The sequence below is a fragment of the Giraffa tippelskirchi genome, chromosome 9 (genome assembly GCF_054371585.1).
Source record: "Giraffa tippelskirchi isolate mGirTip1 chromosome 9, T2T-mGirTip1v1.2.pri, whole genome shotgun sequence".
Taxonomy (NCBI): domain Eukaryota; kingdom Metazoa; phylum Chordata; class Mammalia; order Artiodactyla; family Giraffidae; genus Giraffa; species Giraffa tippelskirchi.
Window position 1 is genome coordinate 132,328,971 of NC_137283.1, and position 22,000 is coordinate 132,350,970.

Here is a 22,000-nt window from a genome sequence, read left to right on the forward strand (position 1 = left end):
GTATAAGTTAAATAGGGTGACAATAAACAGCCTTGTCATCCTTTCTCAATCTAGAACCAGTCAGTTGTTCCATACAAGTTTCTGATTCTTGACCCACATACAGGTTTCTCAGGAGACAGGTAAGATGGTCTGGTATTCCCATCTCTTTAAGAGTTTTCCACAATTTCTTATGATCCACATAGCCGAAGGTTTTAGCTTAGTCAGTGAAACACTCAGGAGGCAGGTAAGATGGTATGGTATTCCTGTCTTTTAGGAGTTTTCTACAGTTTGTGTCAGTTTGCTCACCATGGATAATCTAATTCTAAATACCTTTTCTTTCCTTGACTGCCTATGACCAGCAACCTGCAGTGAGATGACAAGTTTACATGTACTTGGTGCTGTAGTGCTTAGGTGAAAAGAGGAAGGCAAAGTGAGAAATTTCACAAGTTTCCTATTTGATTCCTCAGCAGGAATCAAACTTCATCTGTGTTCACATTTCCACTCGTAGGGTGCCATCACTTCCCAAAAAGAAAAATCACATATTTACCTGAAATACGCTTTTCTTTGCCTCTTCCCTCCTCCTCCTCAGTCTTCAAACCATCCTCAACGCAGTAAAGCAAAAAGATGCAGGAGCACAGAGACAAAAGGGGGGAAAAAATAAGCAACACGTAATAGTTTTGCCAGATTTTCAAAACACAGTTTCACTACATCTTGTTGGAGTAAGTCTCACTTCTTCACCTGCTTACCATAGAACCATGGTTCCCTTCAGCTCGTCAGGGTATCAGGTCCCATCACAATCCACATGGATTTCTCACCAAGCTCTCTTTGTATGCAGAATTCTATTATTACACATTCCACCGAATATAGTAAAATCTTAACTAATATCTACATCATTGTATAGTTGGCAAACTTTTTACCTATTTACTTGCACTTTTAATCTTGTTTTTAAAGCCCTTGTTTCTTTTCTTGTACCTTGTCAAATGTTTTGCCAAATTGGCTGTTTTTAATGTTTCAGTGTGTTTCTTTTCTACATCAGCTTCAAAAGAATTCTGCCCTCTCAAGTTTCAGGGACCATTCCATGTTACTAAAAACAGATTTTTCTCATTTAGACAAGAACTCCAGTCTAAGTTCTTAATTGTTAGGAATTTAACTGGCCTTCTGGCTCAAAGTCTTTGGTACCTACAACATGGATCTTGCCCCAAAATGTAATTTATGTAACTCTCAATCCTGTACATAAACTAGATTCTGTGAAGGAAAAAAATATACAATTAAAATATGAAAATCTTAAAAAAATCCTTTCAAATTAATTTATAAGTCATCTTCCTAAGAACTCCCACCCTCTAAAGAGATCTGCGGTAGGATTTACCCCTGTGTATACCGTGTCTTTTTTGTTACCTGGCCTCAAATTGTATTTCACATTTTCAGAAAGCTGAGTTATTATCTGCTTCACACATCTTGCCTATTGCTCCCAACAATATCCATAAGCAAACAGCGTAATTTGTGACTCCTGCTCATAAATTTGTATTTTAATTTCTGTCAAGTTTTTTTTTTAATTTAATATGCCATTGATGTCAAACTATTGCAGCTAATGACTTTCCTAGAGATCATTTTTACTTTGTGAATCACCATGATACCCTTCTAATGACGCCATCTGTGACTGTTCAATGTCCTACTTTCCAGCTCATGTTTCATGTGGACAATGGTGCCGGTCGATTCACAGCCATCTATGATGCTGGGATCCCAGGGCATTTGTGTGATGGACAGTGGCATAAAGTCACAGCCAACAAGATCAAACACAGCATCGAGCTGACAGTTGATGGGAACCAGGTGGAAGCCCAGAGCCCAAATCGAGCATCTACATCTGCTGATACAAATGACCCTGTCTTTGTTGGCGGGTTCCCTGGTAAGTGTTGCGTACCCTAGCAAGAATTTCTTTGCTCTATTTCGTTAGTAGTTTTGAACACATTTATATTCTAAAAGTATGTCCAAGAATGTGTGCTTAAGTCTACTTGCATCCAAACTTTAGAATCTGCTCCAATAAATAACACCTTATCTGACATTTCCAGCATGTAAAATGAGCATTTTCCTTACATAAACCACATGGGACTGGACTTCTCATGATAGCCTCCAAACTTTCATTTGTGGGAAGTCGAGGTTAGAGGAAATGAATTTGGTTTATGAACAATATGAGACATTTAACAGCGATCAGGGCCAGAAATGGTATTCTGATTTTTTAAAAATTAATATACCAGAGGAATCATAAAATGTTATGGAACTTATTTCCTTAAGTTCTGGAAATCATTGGGTTAAACATAGCTAATTTCCCCCTTAGGCTATTATAGAGTTTATATTACAAAGAAACCCAAGCAATAAATCTGCATTCAAAACTACCTCTCCAGCACATTAAATATAGCATTTGAACCAGAGTTACCTAAAGTGCCCATAAACAAGAGTGCTCAACTTGATGAGAAATAAGCCAAGAGCCTCTTAATAAAATACTGTAAAAACACAGACTCCTGGAATGGTCTTTCAGTATTTTGGCAAGAGGAAACTTTGTCCCCAGTTATATAGAGCTCCTCTCCTTAACAAACCAGCCAAAATGTATATTCAGCAGCAGTTGATGAAGGAATGATATAGAAGTCATGGGGACCAATACTGAGCTCCTCTTTCCAAAGTTTCTCCTGGCTTTTTGAAGATATCACCTTCTGGGACTTCTCTGGCAGTTTAGTTGTTAGGACTCCATACTTGCATTACAGAGGGCACAGGTTTGATCCCTGCCCAGTTGGGGATCTAAGATCCCATATGTCATATGGTACAGCCAAACAAAAATAAATTTTTTTTTTTTGGAGGGGAAGAAAGGAAATATCTCCTTCTGCTTCGGTAAGGATAAACTCCACAGTATTATGAAAGACATAATATACTTCTCCATTTACAGTCTACGAAATGGGATTTTAGTTAGCACCTAGAAGGCCTGCTAAAAGAAGGGACTGTCTCCTTAATAAGAGAAAGATTTTGTGTGCACTTACAACTAACTTAACCTTTGGGGATTTATTTTTATATTTTTATAATAGAAATAATAAAGTCACTATTAAAAGTCCATGTCCTAATTCAATATTTAAGCTATTTCATCAGTTACTTTAGTTCATTAAATAAAATTTAATAATTTTAAGTCACTCCTGTAAATTTGTTCCTTCAAAACCAAGTTTTTTGTTTGATGTCTTCAAATGCATCATTAATTGTAGATGTCCCCATATTTCAAGGGCTTCCCAGGTGGCGCTAGTGGTAAAGAACCCACTTGCCATGAGTTCTATCCCTAGATCGGGAATATTCCCTGGAGGAGGAAACAGCAACCCACTCTAGTGTTCTGGAAAAATTCCACAGACAGAGGAGCCTGACAGGCTACGGTCCATGGGGTCTCAAAGAGTCGGACAAGACTGAGCAAACACACTGTATTTCATAATACATAACTATAAAAAAGTTAATGTTTCTCTACCAGTTTAACTGTTAGTAAAGCTAAGAACAAAACCACATAACATTCTCATTGCACCTTAAGCTAAAAGCTGACTAATATATGCTCTTCATATGTGCTAAGTCGCTTTAGTTATGTCCTACTCTTTGCAAACCCATGGACTGTAGCCCACCAGGCTCCTCTGTCCATGGACTTCTCCAGGCAAGAATACTAGAGTGGGTTGCCATGCCCTCTTCCAGGGGATCTTCCTGACCCAGGGATTGAACCCAAGTCTTTTATGTCTCCTGCATTGGCAGGCAGGTTCTTTACCACCAGTGCCACCTGGGAAGCCCCACTCTTATCATAGTACCTGCATTTCAAAACTGAGCTCTCTATGCTTGGTTTTTCAGATGGCCTCAACCAGTTTGGCCTGACAACAAACATTCCTTTCCGAGGTTGCATCCGATCCCTGAAGCTTACCAAAGGCACAGGAAAGCCACTGGAGGTGAATTTTGCCAAGGCCCTGGAACTAAGGGGCGTTCAACCTGTATCATGCCCAGCCAACTAATACAGATAAGTTCAACTCCAACAAGGGTCCTCCAAAACAACCATTATCAAGTAAAACAAATACACTTTACTTATGTATGCTATCAAAACTAATTTGTGCATGCATGTTGAATGCTTTTTATATTCCAACGGTGCTGATTCAGATCCCAGACTGAATTTTAATTCAAGTTCTTTCTTAAGTCCATAAATATTAAACCATTTATTGCATTCTAAATAATTGCTTGTTTGTGTGATTTTGAGGATAAAAGGCAACTGATCATAACTTACTGTATTTGCAACATGCCCTGGAGTCATCTCAAGAAGAGTTCAGATGTAATTTGTGAAGGCAACAATTTTTTTTTTTAATTCTATTTTGAATTTCCCTGGTGGCTCAGTGGTAAAGAATCCACCTGCCAATGCAGGAGACCTGGGTTCAATCCTTGTGTTGGGAAGATCCCCTGGAGAAAGAAATGGCAACCCACTCCAGTATTCTTGCCTAGAAAATCCATGGACAGAGGAGCCTGGTGGCTACAGTTCATGGGGTTGCAAAGAGTTGGACACAACTTAGCAACTGAACAACAACAACAAATTAATACCTTTATCATCCTTTTCCCACATATGTAGCTTTAGCTTCTGTAGAAGCTACTAAAAACACCAGTGGATTTGGCGTGTGTGATTGGAGGGAATCAGCTCCCTACTACCTATGTTTGCAGAAGCATTAGCAAATAATTTCCCCGATCCAGGTTCATTATTAGAGTTTAACTAGCCATATGAATGAATACCTTTTTATGCTGAAGGTAGAGAGTATAGATCAGATACAGGCCAGAGAGCTTAATTACTTGATTTTCTTGTTTGATGGTGATTTATAGGCTTTGGGGAGACACTAGAACCAAGCTCCAGAATGAAAATTAAGCACACATTTGATCCTACAGTATTGAGGCTCTCAGCTCTTTAGGTTTCCAGTGATTATCACCATCTATACAATCACAGGAATAATGGGAAAATGCATTTTACTTATGAGGAAACAATATACCAGACACCTAAAAGGCATACATCATTGAGTCTTTTTTGAGTTGCAATTTAACCTCACAAATTCATTTCCTACAAAAAAATTCCATGTTCTTTTTTTTTTTTTTAACTATTTCAATCATCTTCAAAGGGATCTATGAGAAGACAGGCCTAGATTTTACTCCTCAACTTAAGGAAATGATTCATTTGCCATCCTCAATAGAAACAGAGATGAAATTGCTCAGTCGTGTCCGACTCTTTGAGACCCTATGGACTGTATGTAGCCTGCCAGGCTCCTCTCTCCATGGTATTTCCCAGGCAAGAATACCTGAGTGGGTTGCCATTTCCTTCTCCAGGGGATCTTCCCAACCCAGGGATCAAACTCAGGTCTCTGGCATTGAAGGCAGACTCTTTTTACCGTCTGAGCCACGAGGGAAAATAGTTGTAGTCTAATAATGCTGAACATTTAAAAGAATGGGTTTTCCGCACAGTGGGAATTTTAGCAAAGGAAGAATAATCCTCTCTGACAATGTTATCCACAGGGAAAAGGGGGGGGGGGTGCTGTTTCTAATCAAGGAGATGGCTAATACACTCTTAGCATTTCATCACTCGCTGGCTGCTTGACACAATTTGTCCACACAACTTCATTATAGAGCAATTCTCAGCCCTAGCTGTATTTTGGAATTACCAGTCAAGCTTCAAAGAATTGGTACCTGGTCCAGCGATTCTGATAGCCTTGAGCATGAGAATTTTTCAGAAGCTTCTCAGACAATTCTGAAGTGCCATCAGGATTGAAAGCCACTGTTTTAAAGAGAAAAGTTATCAACTATGCCAACTAAGAGTTGTGGAGTCATTTGATAAACCTGCTATTAACTTTGTGTTGGCCATTTTCACACACACATAAAAATATATAATATTGAATCTAGAGACTACTCTGGTGGTCCAGTGGTTGAGAATCCACCTGCCAATTCAGGGGAGATGGGTTTGATCCCTGGTTCAGAAACTAAGATCCCACATGCCCCAGGGCAACTAAGCCTGAGCATCTAGAGCCCATGCTCTGCAACAGGAAAAGCCACCACAATGAGAAGCCTGAGCACCACAACTAGAGAGTAGTCCCCACTGCTGCAAGTAGGGAAAGCCTGCACATGGCAACAAAGAACCTATACACCACACCAAAGACCCAGCACAGCCATGAATAAATAATTTTTAAAAACACCAACTCTCGTTAATGCCTTTGATCAACCTCTAAGCAATAAAATTATTTGAAAACCAATGTGTTTTGAAAGTGAAGATATTACTTCTGTACTGAACACTGACATGACTTTAGGCTGATTCTGGATTATCAGTGGATAAGCAGGAATAAAGATGCTAGGCTACTGTATTAACAGCTAATGCCTTTCTTGAATCTTGAAACAAAAGATAGATAAATTTGAAAGCAAAGGTACTTAATTGGCACTTCTACTGGAGTCAAGCCCTGCCAGAGTCAACTTGTAGGTAAGTGCCATAGAAATGGGAGTTGGAAGGACCCTTTGAGAGCAATAAATACAGTGATCCTTAACTCTAGCTATAAACATTAAAATTGCAATGGGTACTTGAAAAGAACTTCCTTGATGGTACAGTGGATAAGAATCTGCCTTCCAATGTAGGATACACGGGTTCTGTTCCTAGTCCTGGAAGATTCCACATGTCACGGAGCAACTAAGCTTGTGCACCACAACTATTGAGCCTGCATGCTGCAACTACTGAAACCCATGTGCTCTGCCACAAAAGAAGCCACTGCAATGAGAAGCCTGTGCATTGCAACAAAGAGTAGCTCCCACTCACTGCAACTAGAAAAAACCCACTCACAGCAATAAAGACCCAGTGCAACCAAAAAAAAAAATAAATGGGAAAAAAAAATCTGTTTAAAACAAAACTTACATCTGAGTATCACCTAGATCTTACATGATAATCTCTGGGTTAGACCCTAGTACTGCAGTTTTGAAACATCTCCACTTGTTTCTAATGTGATTCTAAGGCTGACAACTCCTGGGCTTCTACTGCCTCCATATTTTATGGGGAGGGACTGGAAGGAACCCTAGGAGACTTAATGGTGTGCTCAAAATCCCACATTAGTTAAGTTTCCCAAAGTAGTCCCAAGAAAATCCATCAGGACCCAAGGAGCTTACACTGAATCAAGTGAAAAAGTGAAAGTGTTAGTCACTCGGTTGTGTCCTACTCTTTGTAACCCCATGGACTGTAGGCCACCAGGCTCTTCTGTCCATGGAATTCTTCAGGCAAGAATACTGGAGTGGGTAGCCACTCCCTTCTCCAGGGAATCTTCCCCCACCCAGGGATAGAACCTGCAATGCTGGGGATCAGATATTAGATAAATTTGTCCACGCAAAATCCACATTCCAAAGCGGCTCATGAATTTGTATGTACAAATCTAGTCCAAATACTAAGATGAGAAACAAGGAAATGTTATGAAAGGGACAAGTGTCTCTACCATATTTTAAACTAATTTTCTACCTCAAAAACAATTTTTATTCCAAAACAAGGTAAAATATATTTTTCACCCAACTTTATACCCTTAAAAATTTTCTGCCACCTACAGCAATCATGAAGAAAGCAGAATCCTTTTCATTTGATTTCTTTTCCAAACACCCATTCCTACCGGGTTGTCAGCCTTCTTTAAAAAGGTGCTTTGCACTTTAGAAGAAAAACATTTGTGAGGGGAGTTTTATTGAAGTTGCCATGGTGAACACCACTGACAAAGGAAAGTAAAGAACAGAGCAGATTTCAACCCCAAATCACCAGAACACTGGAAGACACTTAAAGCTTCAATTAATGGTTTTAAAAATCATAACTATTTTCTTCTTTTTTGGTTTAGCCTATTGTCTCCAACTACAGAACTCTTCTAGATTTTCCACTTAACAACAGAGAAAAACACTACTTTCACAAATTGAAAAGGCCCTTGATTTTATGTGCATTTACTGAATTATTTTGTATAGCAAATTCGTATCTACAATTAATGTGAAAACAAAACACAATAGCCAGTCTTAGCGAGTACAGAGTGCTGTCTTCTTTTCCACTACCACTGACAAAGGACAGGACTTGTTACTGATGCAACTTGTTTATCTGTTTTTCAATCTTTTCATCTGTGTTGAGTCAAGAGAGAAAGATACAAACCTAGGTACTGTACTCATTTGCTGGACTAGCATTAGCAGATGCCTCAGACCGAAGGGCACATGCAGGTAAGGGGTGCCCCAGGCTGGGCCCTGAATTCCATTATTTTGGAATTTTTGACACACAAGTTGGTGACTCAGATCACTGTTTGGCACTCGTGCCTGTTTTCTAAGTGAACATGAAATTTGTGCCCATTACTGAAGTGAAAGTATGGCAAGAATGATCTCCTTCAAAATTCATGTGCTGAAGTTCTAACCCCCATTACCTCAGGATATGACTGTATTGGGAAATAGGTTCTTTTAAGAGGGAATTAAGGTAAAACGAAGTCAAATGGTGGCCCATGATCTAACATGACTGACATCCTTAAGAAGAAGAAGACAATAGGACGGAGATAGGAATAGAGGGAAGACCGTGTAAAGACAGAGAGAAGAGGGCCATCTACAAGCCAAGGGAAGAGACCTCTAGGGAGAAAACAGCACTGCTGACATCTTCAACTCAGGCTTCTAGGTTCTAGGATTGTGAGAAAATTAATATCTGTTGTTTAAACCAACCAGTCTGTGGTACTTTGCTATGGTAGTCCTAGCAAGCTATCACAGAGCCTTTCTATACACACACATACATACATACATGCATCAGGGCATTTCAGGGTCCCTGAAGAATGACATGTGCATCAGAAAAATCAATTATTTTGAACAGTGACTATTATCACTTATGTAAGTGAACAGAAAAAAATTAAGACTGAAAAAAATAAAGGAATATTCACAGATGTCTCTGGAGGTACGGTGGATAAGAATTTGCCTGCCAGTGCAGGGGACACAGGTTTGATCCCTGGTCCTGGAAGATTCCACATGACACGGAACAACTAAGCCCGTGCACCACAATTGCTGAAGCCTGCACACTCTAGGGCCCATGAGCTACAACTAATGGCCCCTGCACCACAACTACTGAAGCCCACGCACCTAGAGCCTCTGCTCCACAACAAAAGAAGCCATCGCAGTGAGAAGCCCTGTACCACAAGCAGAAAGTAGCCTCTGCTCGCCACAGCTAGAGAAAGCCCATGCACAGCAATGAAGACCCAACACAACCAAAAATAAAATAAATTTTGAGAACTTGTATCTAAAAGACAAAATATCCACAACATACTTCAATAGAGGAAGCTGGGTTATACACTCTTGGGGAATATTAGGATTAGCTACATAGTAATTATATAGCTATGTAGCTAATTTATAATTCTATAAATGAAAGAAATAATGTTCTACTCAATAAATTACTGAGCTTTTCAGGAGAATAGGTTTTCTGGAGAGCCAGTTTGTCTATTCAGATTTAGAGAACTATTCCATTACCCTCGAACAAATCAAAGCTCTGCTTTATTTGGGAAAGTTATCTGCCTGAAGCTCACTCCTTCTGCACTGACATAGCTAATGATGAAAGAGGTGGTGCCAGTGGAGATGATAAGAAGTAGATTCTGGTATATGGAAGTCATCAAAATGTTTATATAATTTATAACTGCAAGACTGACTAAAATCACTAAGGGAGTGAGTACAGAGAATTATGGACAGTACAACATTAAAAAATATTAATATATGTCAGAAAAATTATTCAGAATTTGAAAATAGGCAAAAGAAACTGTAAAGTGTTCTTTCAATGCAAAACTGGAGTTGGTTTTCTCTTGACTGGGCTATTTTACAGCTTTATCGGATCAAAGATTTCTTGTAGATTTTTGTCTAGTAGAGATGTAAATAATTTCTTTTGGTGGAAGAGACAACCCCAAAGGTAACAATTTTGTATCTAACTGAAAAATCTTATCCTTATATTGCTTTGTGCATGTGGGTGTTTGTAGATTCTCAAATGTTCTTTAGACCAGTTTTAGTATCTTACTGGTGTCCTCATTAATCAATGAGTTAAATGAAATCTTTGACATGGGTTCACATTATACTTGCCAGAGGGTGATAAACATCTAACCTTTTGAAAAGTATACTGTAGCAGGGGAGAATGAGGAACCAGCTAAACTGCTCAGCTTAATTAAAAAATAAAATCCAGGTTGCACAATTTGTTCATGTATGATTGAATTTTCTTAATTCTGTAGCCCTGTCTCCATTGCTACATTTCTTGTGAAGTAACAAATGATGGCAAGGATGTGGAGAAAAGGAAACCCTTGCACACTGTTGGTAGGAATAGTGCAGCCACTGTGGAACACAGCATCGAATTTTCTCAAAAAACCAAAAACAGAACTATCATATGACCCAGTAATTCCACTCCTGGGTCTATATGTGAAAAAAAAAAAAAAAACACTAATTCAAAAAGATACAAACACCCCAACACTCATAGCAGCTTTATTTACAGTTGCCAAGATGTGGAAGCAACCTAAATGTCCATCAATAGATGAATTGATAAAGAAGATGTAGTGTATGTGTGTCCACACACATACAGTGGAATACTGCTCAGCCACAAAAAAGAATGAAGTTTTGTCATTTGTAACAACATGGATGGACTTGGACGGTATTTTGCTAAGTGAAATAAGTCAGACAGAGACAAATACTATGTGATATATATGTAGAATCTAAAAAAATATAACCCAGTGAACAGACAATAAATATATAAGTAACAGAAAATCTGTTGATAAGTACCTTCTGTTTGGTCTCAGTATACAGAATGTACACTAATACTTTGAGATTTTAGTAATGTGTTTAGCACCAAAAATGGGTCAAAACTGTGATTTGATATCTGTAATTCTTATATTTTTGTGGTTTAAAATATCATTTGGTTCAGTTTGATATTTTTTATTGTTTCTCAGTGACAATCAAAAGAGGAATTTTTACACTACTACACGTAGGCACTTCTCAAAAATAACTCGTTGCTCCTGTGATTAGGTTAGTCCCAGTGAATAAAAAGTAAATGATATAATTTAACAATTTATTTTCACTTATAAATTGGTTTCTAGTGTATCAGAGATAGTTACGTATCATATAAAAATTTTTATCAGATGAATATAAATTATACAACTCATGATGCAGATTTGCAGAAATTAATTGCATAACAGTCAAAACATCAAGGTACCCAGAATTGCTCCGTTGGGTAGTAAACCAACTGAACAGCTGAATCATGATGATATTTATCTGGTTCTTATTTACTGTCACGTACTGTCACTTGATGTGCTCCAGTGGGCTTTCAACTATATAATTAAGAGAAATTAAGAGAAATGTTTTAATAATAATTTTATTTTGTATAATGTCCTTTTAAGTGGAAGCAGAAATATTTGCTATTTTGCTTTAGCGAAGACAAAACTCTTTTGAGTTCAATCATAAAACTGTGGGACTAAAAAACTCCTAGTGTGGAAGTACCACTTTAGCAATAATTTTCAAGTTATATTATTGAGACTCATCAGTGGATCATGAGGTCAAGTTACAGGATTATAAAGGAGCAACTTATATAATAAAGTTGAATAGAACAAAACAGAACTGACAACATCCAGTTGAATTGTACAGGTAAGTGTTGTTTTGTAAAACTTGTTTTACATACGTGTGTATGTATATATGCTGGGTAATAATGTAAAGTATATTGTGTCGTGCTTAGTCGCTCAGTCATGTCCAACTCTTTGTGACCCCATGAACTATATAGCCCACCAGGCTCCTCTGTCCATGGGGATTCTCCAGGCAAGAATACTGGAGTGGGTTGCCATGCCCTCCTCCAGGGGATCTTCCCGACTTAGGGATAGAACCCAGGTCTCGCGCTTTGCAGGCAGATTCTTTACCATCTGAGCCACAAGGGAAGCCTGTATATGGTATTAACATATGTAAAATGTAGCTATTTCTGTAGGTTACAAGCTTAAAAATTTTAAGTAGTGATTATCAGAAATAATAAAATGAGAGAATAAAATGGGGAAAGAAGAATGGGGATAATTAAGGAATTATTTTCAGGAAGATTAGAATAACAAATTTGTAAAAATTGCTAATCTAAAAATACTGGTTTAAGCCAACATAATGTACACCATTAAACTGAATTCTTAAACTGCATTAGAACATATTTAAAAGTGAGGCTTAATAAATAGCTTCCCAGATGTGATTCTCTGCTTCTACCAGATGCCAAGAGGTTCAATTGTATCCATAAGCTCATCTCTGAAAAGATGTGGTAACAAAAAGTAAGGGTCATGGGAGAACAAAGCTCTTGAAGGAGTAATTGAACAGGAAAATTTTACAGGAACCAAAGACATTAGGATCCATCACATTAAGATGAAGAGTTATTTTTTTTAATTAAAACATTGCAAAAGTCCCATTTCCTTAGAAGATCTGAAAAGTAAAAATCTATTGAAATTTTTTAAAAAGGCATAATAATAAGTTGTTCAGATCAACCTTTCAATTAAGAATATTTCTTAGTATCCCTTTCTAAAACACCACATTGAGGTACAAACTAATGAAAGTTATACAACTGTGAGAGCTCATATGTAATAAAATATTGGGGAAGATAGTATAGTCTATTGTATAGGCTTTTTAAATTCTTCTGAAGGTACATTTGCTGAATTCATTGGGTTGAAGAAGACATCTGTATCAAATCTATCCCCTTCACTTCTGGGGACCAATCCTTCCCACGATCCCTACTGAAGAAATGGGTGCTGGTTTGGGGCAATTCATCAGTTAATCCCATCCCATTCTCCTATGTTGACTGGGGTAATAAGGAAATCCAGTGAGAATGAACTGGCCCATTTGAAAACATACATCTCTCTCCTGAGCTGAGGCATAAGGCTGCGACAGCTGGGACCATTGCATCCAATTTGCCACCACGTAGGGAGAACCCAGATCTGCCGAGAGACCATAGGGCAGAATTTAAGGATGAGGCTGATATTGCAAAAAGCAGAATGGAGAAACCGTATCATCAATGAGTAAAACCTCATCTGAAGGCTGCCATAACTCTCGTCTTTTCAACTACATATAGCAGAATAGTTTTATGTTGTTTAGCCAACTATCAGAGTTTTCTCTCACTTGCAACAATCAGCGCTAACAGACATGCCAACTACATGCTGGGCCCAACACAGTCTCCAAATTAATTTTCTCAACAGCCCCTCATGGCAGTGCTGTCATCATCCCCATTTTAGGTATTAAAAAAAAAAAGAGGCTTAAAAAATAATTAAGTGACTTGTCCGAAGTCACCCAGCCAGGAAGTCTTGGAGCTATCAATTTTAAATTGAAAATATTCACATTAGGTTTAATACTTTTTGAAAGCCAAGTCCTAGATTATTATTTTTCTTATATTACTTTAAAAAAAATAGAACTTGCAGAATTAAATTTGAGTTCAAATGTAGTTATTGTGAGCCTGGGGGTGTTCTCACTGAGAAGAGAGATAAAAGCTATCATTCCTGATCTTTCCACAAATATTTTCATCTCCTAAAATATGCAGGCACTGTTGAGATGAGAAGCATATATCTTATCCAAGTTTCTTCAGTGTATAAGTATATCCATCAAACCAGCCAAATCAACACAAGGGTGTATGTTATCAGAATATAAGGGGGTTTTGTTGAGCCCAGGAAAGGAACAGAAACCTGCCAAGGACTGAAAACCCCCAGGTTCCTCATCAGCTCTTCTGCCCTCATCTCTACTCCCCACTATGTGGTGGCTTCATTCTTACCTCTCTCCAGATGGGATACCTTGCAGTGGCTGCCTGTAAACAGACAACTTCTGATGACAGATGTCATTTTCAAGGACCCCCACAGGAAGGACTAGCTGCTCTTGATCCAAATTTTAAATTTCCTCAACAGAAAGTGTGATTGGCTGAGCATGAATCCAGTGTTGAATACTTAGGATCAAATCAGTGTGGTTGTGGGAAGAATCAGAACAAATATACCTGTATAACCCTCCCCAGTGGCAGAGAGGTGGGGGTGGTCCCAGAGAAAAGGAATGTTGACTCATAGAAACTCAAAAGACTGGCTAGAGCATAGCAGCAAGACAAAACAAGTCAAAGCCAGTGCTAACTTTAGAGTACGTACAAATTCAGGTGCTGTGGGGCCACTATGAGAGGTTTTGAGCCCCTGGTGAAATTCTGACTCTGATGCAACTTCTGATCACTAACTCAGCACCCAATTCCAGGGTGTGGGGTTTTCCCCCATATCACCAGCTGGGTGACCTACAACTGAATCAATTCTAACACTATCTACCTGGACATAGTGTCAGATCCCACAGGTTAATGGCTCAGCCATACAAGACTACTCCTACCCCCTTAAAATGTCAGTCACAAGTCCAGGCCCTCACCTATGACTCAGAGGTTCCAACCACCTCCTCCTTGGATTCAATTAATTTGCTAGAGCAACTCACAGAACTCAGATAAATATTTTACTTACTAGATTATCAGTTTATTATAAGAGGATATAATTCAGGAACAGACAGATGGAAGAGATGCATAGGACAATGGATGGGATAAGAGTTATGAAGCCTCCATGCTCTCTGAACATGCCACACTCCCCAAATCTCCTAGGCTTCACCAACCTGGAAGCTCTGAATCCCCATGAACCCTATCATTTTACATTTTTAATGGAGGCTTCATTACATAGTCATGATTGATTAAATCGCTGGCCATTGGCTAGTGACTCAGTCTCAGGCAAGGATGGTGGATATGAGACTGAAGTTTCATCTACGGTCATACCACCCTGAACATGCCCTATCTCGTCTGATCTCGGAAGCTAAGCAGGGTTGGGTGGTTAGTACTTAGATGGGAGACTGGAGCTTCTCCAGGGAACCTGCTCCAGTCTCTATCCCAAACTGCTCCCCATCCTCAACCCCCTCCAAAGTCATCTCATTAACAAAAGACTTTTTTATTGCTCTCACAACTGAGACATTCCAAGGGTTTTAGGAGCTCTGTGCCAGAAATGGACAAAGACCAAATATGTATTATATTTCTTATCATAAATCACTGTATCCCAGACTTGAATTTGGCCTTAAGGGACTTCTGGAAAAGAAAAGGTAATCCAACAGGGAGATCTGAAACCTGGACTCCTATAGAAAGTGACCTGATGAATGACAGTATCATATTTTGATAAACTATGTAACAACAGACATTGGAAAAAAAAAAGAATTGGCATGTTGAAACTACAGCTTTTTTGATATTCCCAAAGAAAATTTTACAATGTCTCTTAGAATCCATCAAAAAGTCAGATGAGAAATGAATTTCTAAACCAAGTACTTGCTTTGAAAGTTTTATTACCACAACCAAAAACTATTTAGTCATCGATTAAATGTTTTTAAAATTCTTCTTTTTCTCCCTGCCTTTAAAGAACTTCACCTGCCTAATAAATCTAAATGACTCTGTAATTTAAAGGTTTACTCAAAATGTTCATGTTTATTGCAGTCTACATAGTGCAAATATGAAAAAAATCTAATTATCTTAATGAAGATCTATAATTGATTCAATCTAATGTATTTCTGAAAGATTAATAAAGTACTTTTCTCATGGCAATAAGTTCAGTGTCTGACTGTTTGTGACCCCATGGACAGCAACATGCCAGGCTTCCCTGTCCATCACCAACTCCTGGAGCATAAGACAGATATTAAAAACCTGTCTCAAGGGTGAATAGTAATCCCGTGACCTCTTTCTCATTTTGAGAAAATGCTTGATGAACACATACAAGTGGATATGGTCACTGGACCCACAGCCATCTCTACTGAATTAGCTTGTTTTCCCAGTCAAATGGAATAAAAATGGTCAGACTTGTATACTGACCTTCATTTATGATTTCTAGATCAAACGTTCTAAAAATGAGGTAGTTAGATTCATAGTGTGACGAATTATTAAATGGCTCTTCCACCCTTTCCCTTTTCTCTTACTCTGCTTGCTTTCCATTTCTCTGCCTTTCCACTATGTCACCCTTTCTTTTAAAAAGTCTCATCTTGATGAATGCCAGTTTAAGGTCAATAGACAAGACTATTAAAAATAAGAAAAAGAAAAGCTCATCACTCCTCTCATCCAGAACCTGTTACTGAGTGCCTTCTCTATGCAACACATTGGCTAAGCGCTGGAGACCCTATGTTGAATAAAATGGATGGAATCCCCCATCTCTTCCAATCTTTCTGTAAACCTGAAGTTGCTCTAAAAATTGTCCATTAAAACAAAATGTGGGTTCTGCCAGTAAGAAACATGAGACAGAGTTGTATAAGTGGCTAATAGTATCTTTAACTAGTGAGGGACATAACTATGTTCCTTTTTGAACATACTGAATTTAAGATACGAAGCAGCACATGAACATGTCACGTTGGCAGTTAGAGGTGTGAATCTGACACTTTAAAAAAAATAATAATAAAATCTCCTAAGGAGAGAGGAGAGAAAGAAAGAGAAACAGAGAGACTCAGGCCCAGGCTTGAACCACCACATTTATAGGTTGGACATGGAGGAGGTGATGTCAACAAAGCAGAATGAGAAGGAACAGAAAAAGAATTCAGGAAAATGTGATGTCAGAGGAAACTCCAGGGCAGTCCAGTGGTTAGGATACCGTGCTCTCACTGCCGAGGGCCTGGGTTCAACTCCTGGTTGGGGAACTAAAATCCCACAAGCTGCATAGAGCAGCCAAATTTTTTTTTTTTTTTTCAGTTAAAAAATGTGAGGTCAAAAAGACAAGAGAATATTTCAAGATGCAGCTACTGTTGAATGTGTTTTTTGAAAGACAGAAGATATCTTTAGGTAGACAACATGGGCTTCCCTGGTGGCTCAGACGGTAAAGAGTCTGCCTGCAGTGCGGGAGACCCGGGTTCAATCCCTGGGTCAGGAAGATCCCCTGGAGAAGGCAATGGCACCCCACTCCAGTACTCTTGCCTGGAAAATCCCATGGACGGAGGAGCCTGGTAGGCTACAGTCCATGGGGTCGCTAAGAGTCGGACACGACTGAGCGACTTCACTTTCACTTTTCCCTTTCATGCACTGGAGGAGGAAATGGCAACCCACTCCAGTATTCTTGCCTGGAGAATCCCAGGGACGGCGGAGCCTGGTGGGCTGCCGTCTATGCGGTCGCACAGAGTCGGACACGACTGAAGCGACTTAGCAGCAGCAGCAGCAGAAGGAAGAAGTAGTTTAAACAGTGAATGGAAAACAAGAATTAAAGAGAGCTTTTATGGACATTAAATATTTATTTTTCTGTAAAGTGATTATTTTGTGTCAGCCCAATTATTTGCATATAATTTTGTCTCACACCAAAGAAGTGAAAGAACATTAAACTATTTGAACACATGTGTGCCAACACAATTCTGATAAAAGATACCAGTTCATTAAACAAGCTTTTATGACTCCAAAAAAGGCACTGTATCTCAGAGAGATAGGCTTCCCAGGTGGCACAGTGGTAAAGAATCTGCCTGTCAATACAGAAGATTCAGATTTGATCCCTGGGTTGGGAAGATCCCCTGGAGAAGGAAATGGTAAACCCACTCCAGTGTTCTTGCTGGGAAAATGTTATGGACAGAGGAGCCTGGTGGGCTACAGTCCACAGTATTGCAGAGTCAGACACGACTCAGCACGCACGCACAGAATGCTTCCAAGATTCTAGAGCTTAAGTAATTCAGTTAAATCACTCTCCAGCCACTCTATTATATACGTAACAGAGTAGAATAAAAGCAAACAAGATAAAACATCAAAATACAAGATAAAACTCTAGGTAATGTAATAGAATCTAGCAGACACAAGGATCGAGTTGAATAAACTGCAAGCACAGCTAACCACAACCTCCTTGCCATCTCTCCCCTCTCCCCCACACACCACACACACAAAGTTCAACAGGACCATTTAAGATGAGGCTGCTGCAAAAAGCAGAAAGGCCACTGACACCATTTTGCAAGCTGAGCTTCTACTGGAAAGAACACTTGGTAGTTAACTTCTAAACTCTAATAGGACCACAAAATCTAACAAAAATTTCTTTGGATAAATCCAGAAACCATAAATAAAATGGACTTTATAAGCAAAGGCCTTACCTGACATCATTTCAATTCCTTCTTGTTTCACTTCAATAGTACGGTAATTTCCTAAGGTCAGGAGATGAGAGTGGATGCAGGGGGCAGGTTAGGGTCCAGGGACAATTGGCAAAGTTCCTGCTTCGTGGGCAGCATTCAGAAGGCTGTGTCAACCAAAACCAGCAAATGTGAGATGAGATGACAGAGTGGAAAGGAAATATTTGATGGCAACGTTTACTCTGAGGGCTATTTTGGAAGTATTCAAATATAACTAATATGTGTCAGATATTACAGACTCAGAAGCGAAGGAGAGACATTAAAACTTAGTAGAACCATAATCTACCTAAAAGGCAGAAGATGAGAGTTTGGTTCCTACCACTTAGGTGTCTGATTTTAGATAAATCACTTAAACAATCTGAGCCTCATTTGTCTCAATTGTAAATAAAAATAATAATACTTACCGGACCCTCAGGCTTTGGTTTTGTGTCTCTCCCTCCTTTTGTCCTGCATAATATTGAATAAATAATTCTCTTATTTCTTCCTGGTTATGCAGTTATACTTTTTAATTTATCTTCTTAATTTTCAAAAGTAAGGTTAATTCTTTAACCTTAAAATATTCAACTCAAACTCTAAAGTTGATTTAGAAAAAAGAATAGTCTGAAAGAACTTGGAATGTTCCATCTTCATCCTTTCCACTTTTCCAGTTACTTTTGTATAGTGTTTTATTTCCACCTTGCTTTTAAATTCACCAAAATAGGCTGCTACTGTTTTTCTGTTGTTGTTTTGGCTTGTTTTCTTAGATAGATACTTCAGTTTAAAAACTTTTCTTTGTTTACACTTCGTGGCTTTCACCTCTTCCTTCTGGATTCTTTTGTCTGGTTTTCTTACTAAGGAATATTATTTAATTACTTCAGTAAAAGTAGACTTCTTAATTTTTAAATATCTGGAAATTTTTTTGTTTCTTAATATTGAATGACAGTTTGGGGTATAGAATTCTATGTTAACATTTTCCCTCAGCACTTTGAGGATACAATTTCATTGTCCTTCATCAGTTATCACTGACGGGAAGTCCATTTTTATTCTTATTGACATCTCTCTAAGTTTTCTGTTTTCTCTAATAGTTTTTAAGATATTCTGTAGTTTCACTGTAATGTACTTAGGTGAAGATTTGGTTTCTTTATGCTGTTCAGAACTTAATGTACTTTTTAATATACAACTAGTTTTCTTGCAATTCAAGCAAATTCTCTAACATATCTCTTTAAATACCGCCTCTTCCAAATTCTATTCTCTCCATTTGAATCCTACTTAAATTGGAATTTCTCTTTTCATCTTCCACAGCTCAACCAGTCTTTCATACTTCCAGGTTTTGGGAACCTGCAATTTCCACAATCTGGGAGTCTTTAAGGAAAAAAAATACAAAGTATAAATAGAAAATTAAACACAAATTGAATATTTATGATGAAAAAAATAAATCACACTAATTATAAATCAAAACAGACAAATACTACAAACCCAATAAACTCTAGAAAAATATATTTGTATATGAACTTCTAGAATATCTCCATAATAATTATCCTTCATTTTTGGTTGCACATTCTTTTATGACAATAATTATGTAATATCTTTTTCAGGTGAAGGAATAGAAGGATATTTTGGCTTGTTGTTCTCTAGTTTGTTTATTTGTTTTTAAAAAGGTTCCTTTTAGGGCCACAACTCATCACTAGTAATATCTGGGTTTAGGATTGTTGTCACATATGGGGAAAACAGCTAGCACATTTCCTTCATATGTAAACTGGAAGACCACCTTCTGACTCTACATATAGCAAGTCTTGTTTCTTCTTCATTATCCTTACTGTTTTAGTGCCATGGGCTAGAGGATATTTTTTCTATCATAAAATCATCTCTGGTTCTGTTTTTCAGTGACATGATGCTAGGTATTTTGTCACATCAGTGGTAGAAGTAATCCTAGAATGAGAGATGCCTGCAGTAACTCAGCTATGAAGAGTGGTTACTGCCAACTACACAAATGTATCCTATCAAACAGAAACCAAATATTCCCAAGTCAGCTTTCCCCAAAATGTACGTAACTACCCAACATGAGGAAAGTGTGACAGAGGTCTGATTGGAATGGAAAGACATAGCAGTATTAACCAACTGCAGTTTAAAATCATACTTTTTCAGACTTCCCCAGTGATACAGTGGATAATAATCTGCCTGCCAATGCAAGGGACATGGGTTTGATCCCTGGTCCAGGACAATTCCACATGCTACGGAGCAACTAATTCTGTGCACCACATCTACTGAGCCACCATGCCTCAACTACAGAAGCCTGAGCCCCAAGAGCCTGTAACAAGACGATCCACCACAATGAGAAGCCCACACACTGCAACCGACAGCAGCCCCCACTCAACACAGCTAGAGAAAAACCCTGGGCAGCAACGAAGACCCAGCACAACCTAAATAAATTTTTTTTCAAATCTCACTTTTTCAAATTTTACTGAAGTATATAATAAAATGAACACATTACTGAGGAGAGGCATATTGCTGGAAGGGGCAAGAGAAGGGCCTAGACATAAGTATCATCATTTCATTTACAATGAATTTTCATTTCATTGTAAATCCAGTAAATCTGTCTCTATACCTTCTCCTTTTCTTTCTCTCTTTCCCACCGTATTCCGGTTCCTTCAGGTTCTATTTTGCATTTCACGAATTTCCTTTTCAATGAAGTTAGTCTACCATGTATCCCATCTGCTCATTTTTCATTTCAATGACTTATTTCTGAAATTTTTGTTGTTCATTTCACCTTCCTGTAATTAAAAATAATATCCAATTCTGGTCTTATGTATTCAACAACTTCTTCTCAATCTGTAAGCATGTTAAAGATACTTGTATTTTTATTCTAAATATATATAATTTCTTGAGAGGAACGCTCCCAATTTATGTTCCAGGGAGCATTGGGAATGCTCCCAATTTATGATTAATGCTCCCAATAATCTCAGGGTGGTAGAGTGCCTTGTGTGTTTTTTAGTTTCTGATTGATTGTTTATCATGATGAGAGTCTTAGGTGCCCTGGTTTAGGAAGTCATCCCTATGGGGCAGTTTCCCATTTACCTTTATGACTAGAGCCCAGGTCTGGTGCTCTGCCACGTAGGAGGCCTACAACCTCAACATCATATCTGCTACTGGTATTAAAACCCCATCCCATTGTTGCAAAAAGATGTGGGTCAATTTGCTCATCAGCAAATGGCAGATTTTGGAGGTAAATGCTATCTTCCTGTAGCTTGAAGTAGGTAGCAGCTGATACCACACAAACATACATATGCCACACAGGTATAACCTCAATAACAGACGATGTATCACAAAGCAAGCAAGTCATGAGCCAAATGCTGCTCACCAGGCTCCTGAAAAAGAGAAGGCACACATTTATCAGCACCAAGTACAAAAATAATTACATGCTGTGGTCTTTGCCTTACAGCACTTCGCATGAGAACCTTGCTCCAATACAAAAATAATCTTCTCATGGAAGAACTACCTAGACTTATAGTCAGTTCAGGTATGGATCCCCCCCTGAACTGGAGGAACATAGGGCCAGTGATGCTATAGACCTCAAGCACCACAGTAACTGTATAAGTCTTCTGAGATACCTGGACTTTTACACCTTCAATTTATACAATGTTTCTAACCAAACATCTATCTTGAACATGACTCATTTCACCAAGAAATGCTTCTAATGTCCCTTAAACTAAGAACAATCTCTCTGATGAAGATTTTGAGAATAACTGAAATGCTAAGCAACCAGTTTTAACAGTGTGGATTCCTGGTGAATGTACTTCAAAGACTAACCATATCTATCTCTGTATTTATCAGCTTCAGTCTTTCATGTTGCAGAAAAGTATCTTCATAAACTGGAAAGATAGCTACCAGCAGCTCCCAGTAT

The 22,000-nt window shown here is 38.4% G+C and overlaps 1 protein-coding gene and 2 long non-coding RNA genes across 4 annotated transcripts in view; 2 read left to right on the forward strand and 1 right to left on the reverse strand.

Moving 5' to 3' along the window:
* LAMA2 (laminin subunit alpha 2) overlaps positions 1 to 4,208 on the forward strand; it is a 653,829-nt gene extending 649,621 nt beyond the window's left edge. Inside the window, exons 65-66 of the mRNA XM_081529101.1 lie at positions 1,660 to 1,882; positions 3,838 to 4,208. Of these exons, the coding sequence (XP_081385227.1) occupies positions 1,660 to 1,882; positions 3,838 to 3,995 (381 nt within the window). The 3' untranslated portion in view covers positions 3,996 to 4,208. The remainder of the gene's footprint in view (positions 1 to 1,659; positions 1,883 to 3,837) is intronic.
* LOC145521106 (uncharacterized) overlaps positions 1 to 22,000 on the reverse strand; it is a 33,226-nt gene that overhangs the window by 3,262 nt on the left and 7,964 nt on the right. For both annotated transcript variants that reach the window (XR_014065112.1, XR_014065111.1), the window contains exons 4-8: positions 21,175 to 21,464; positions 20,705 to 20,870; positions 18,525 to 19,461; positions 18,085 to 18,227; positions 527 to 569 (exon numbers count right to left, since the gene is read on the reverse strand). This is a non-coding gene — a long non-coding RNA (uncharacterized LOC145521106). The remainder of the gene's footprint in view (positions 1 to 526; positions 570 to 18,084; positions 18,228 to 18,524; positions 19,462 to 20,704; positions 20,871 to 21,174; positions 21,465 to 22,000) is intronic.
* On the forward strand, positions 16,903 to 20,545 carry LOC145521108 (uncharacterized). The gene is made up of 2 exons (XR_014065114.1): positions 16,903 to 20,142; positions 20,245 to 20,545. It is a non-coding gene; the product is annotated as an uncharacterized LOC145521108 (long non-coding RNA).